This window comes from Cyprinodon variegatus, unplaced genomic scaffold (assembly GCF_000732505.1).
Source record: "Cyprinodon variegatus isolate N-32 unplaced genomic scaffold, C_variegatus-1.0 Scaffold750, whole genome shotgun sequence".
Classification (NCBI taxonomy): Eukaryota; Metazoa; Chordata; class Actinopteri; order Cyprinodontiformes; family Cyprinodontidae; genus Cyprinodon; species Cyprinodon variegatus.
Genome location: NW_015151203.1, coordinates 182788 through 184302, shown reverse-complemented (window position 1 = coordinate 184302; position 1515 = coordinate 182788). Strand labels below are relative to the sequence as shown.

Here is a 1515-nt window from a genome sequence, read left to right as displayed (position 1 = left end):
TTTGAATTTCCGATCAACCAAGGTTTGGATCGGATCGGGGCCTGATCCTGCCCTTGAACATAGCTACTGAGGGTTCACAGCTGAATTTCCTCATCAGCATTCAGTCAGAAGTCTGATACAAAAAACATCTATTTGATGACGACGTGTTGGAGAAGGAATGCAAACCTCGGCCAAACCTTGAGCTATGCCTTACTGGTTTGACTCGCCTCCACTTCTTGTGGCTAAATGTCTCTAAAAAATCTGCATTCTATCACATTTAGACAGGAGAAGACATTATAACAGGTCCTTGAAATCCTTGAAATGTGATCAACTGGAAGATTTCTCTTTTGTTTCTTGTATGTAGTCAGCTTAGTTACCGTCTGGTTCATCTAACATATCTGATTAAATGCCCGAAAAAAGCCAATTTTGAATATACAAGGCTAGCTGAGGCCCTAAAACTACATGCATATGCCTTAAATTTGAGGAAACTGATCCAGGAAGGTCTTTGTATAAGGTCCTTGAATTTGATGTTTACCTAATTGTGGAAACCCTGTTTTTTAATAAGTTAGCAAAAGTAGTTTTTTTCACACTGACCTTTGCCTAGCTCCTTGCCCAGGGTCAGTTGGTTTCTTTCCACCAAGACATCCTTCAGAGTGTCCAACAACCTGCGGCCGAATTCTTCCAGCAACTGAAACACCTCACCTGTGGCTGAAGAAGAACCACATTCCTCATTGTTTATTACAGGCCGTCTATCTGGGGCCGTTTTGAGTAAGTTACAGGTCCTGAAACCAGTGGAATCTAAGCTTTGCAATGATTTTGAACAATCAGAAAAGAATGAATAAAATTGAACATTGGCACTCTCCGAGGCATTAGGAGTAGCTACACTGGTTTCAAAGTTTTCTTAGATTCAATATTTAAAAGTGTTTTACAACCTTGTTATAATATTTTTGATACACCTCTGCATTTTACTGACAAACATCTTTCAAGTGTCAAAAAAAAAAAAAATCCCAACAATTTTAACAGTAACTCACAAACACAAAACTAACATTTCCTGTTGATTATTCTCAGTCATCCAGGTCACAGTCATTCCAAAATTGAATATGACTTCCCTAAGACTTTAAATATAGTTTTGAGAGGTTTGGAGTAAAAAAATGAATTGAGGAAAGCATTTGTCCAAAGATGAAAACATCTTACAGTTAGGCTCCTGTGGTGCAGGCGCTGGGATGTGTGGCTGGTAGGAAATCTCAGGATGTGCAGGAAAGTGCAGCATTTCAAGGTCCGGTTCTGACCTAGAGGGACAAATTTATTTAAACACAATTATCAAAACTGTTAAACATGTGAAACAGCTCCTCCCTGTAGCCAATTCTAATAATAAAACACAAACGTTTGCTTGAAAGCTGGTCGCTGACAGCAGTGTCTACTCCTTCCTCTGAAAGCAAACAGATCCTTGTTCTTTTTCATACGTTCCTTAAAAAAATCTCTCATTGTTTCACAGTGTCCAAATGTTCTCATCCCATTGAAAACTGTTGTAAACCA

At 38.9% G+C, this 1515-nt stretch overlaps 1 protein-coding gene across 1 annotated transcript in view; it reads right to left on the bottom strand.

The window, feature by feature from the left end:
- The window catches only part of LOC107098137 (tyrosine-protein kinase receptor UFO-like), a 37066-nt gene that overhangs the window by 10324 nt on the left and 25227 nt on the right, over nucleotides 1-1515 (bottom strand). Inside the window, exons 7-8 of the mRNA XM_015395622.1 lie at nucleotides 1174-1268; nucleotides 574-687 (exon numbers count right to left, since the gene is read on the bottom strand). Of these exons, the coding sequence (XP_015251108.1) occupies nucleotides 574-687; nucleotides 1174-1268 (209 nt within the window). The remainder of the gene's footprint in view (nucleotides 1-573; nucleotides 688-1173; nucleotides 1269-1515) is intronic.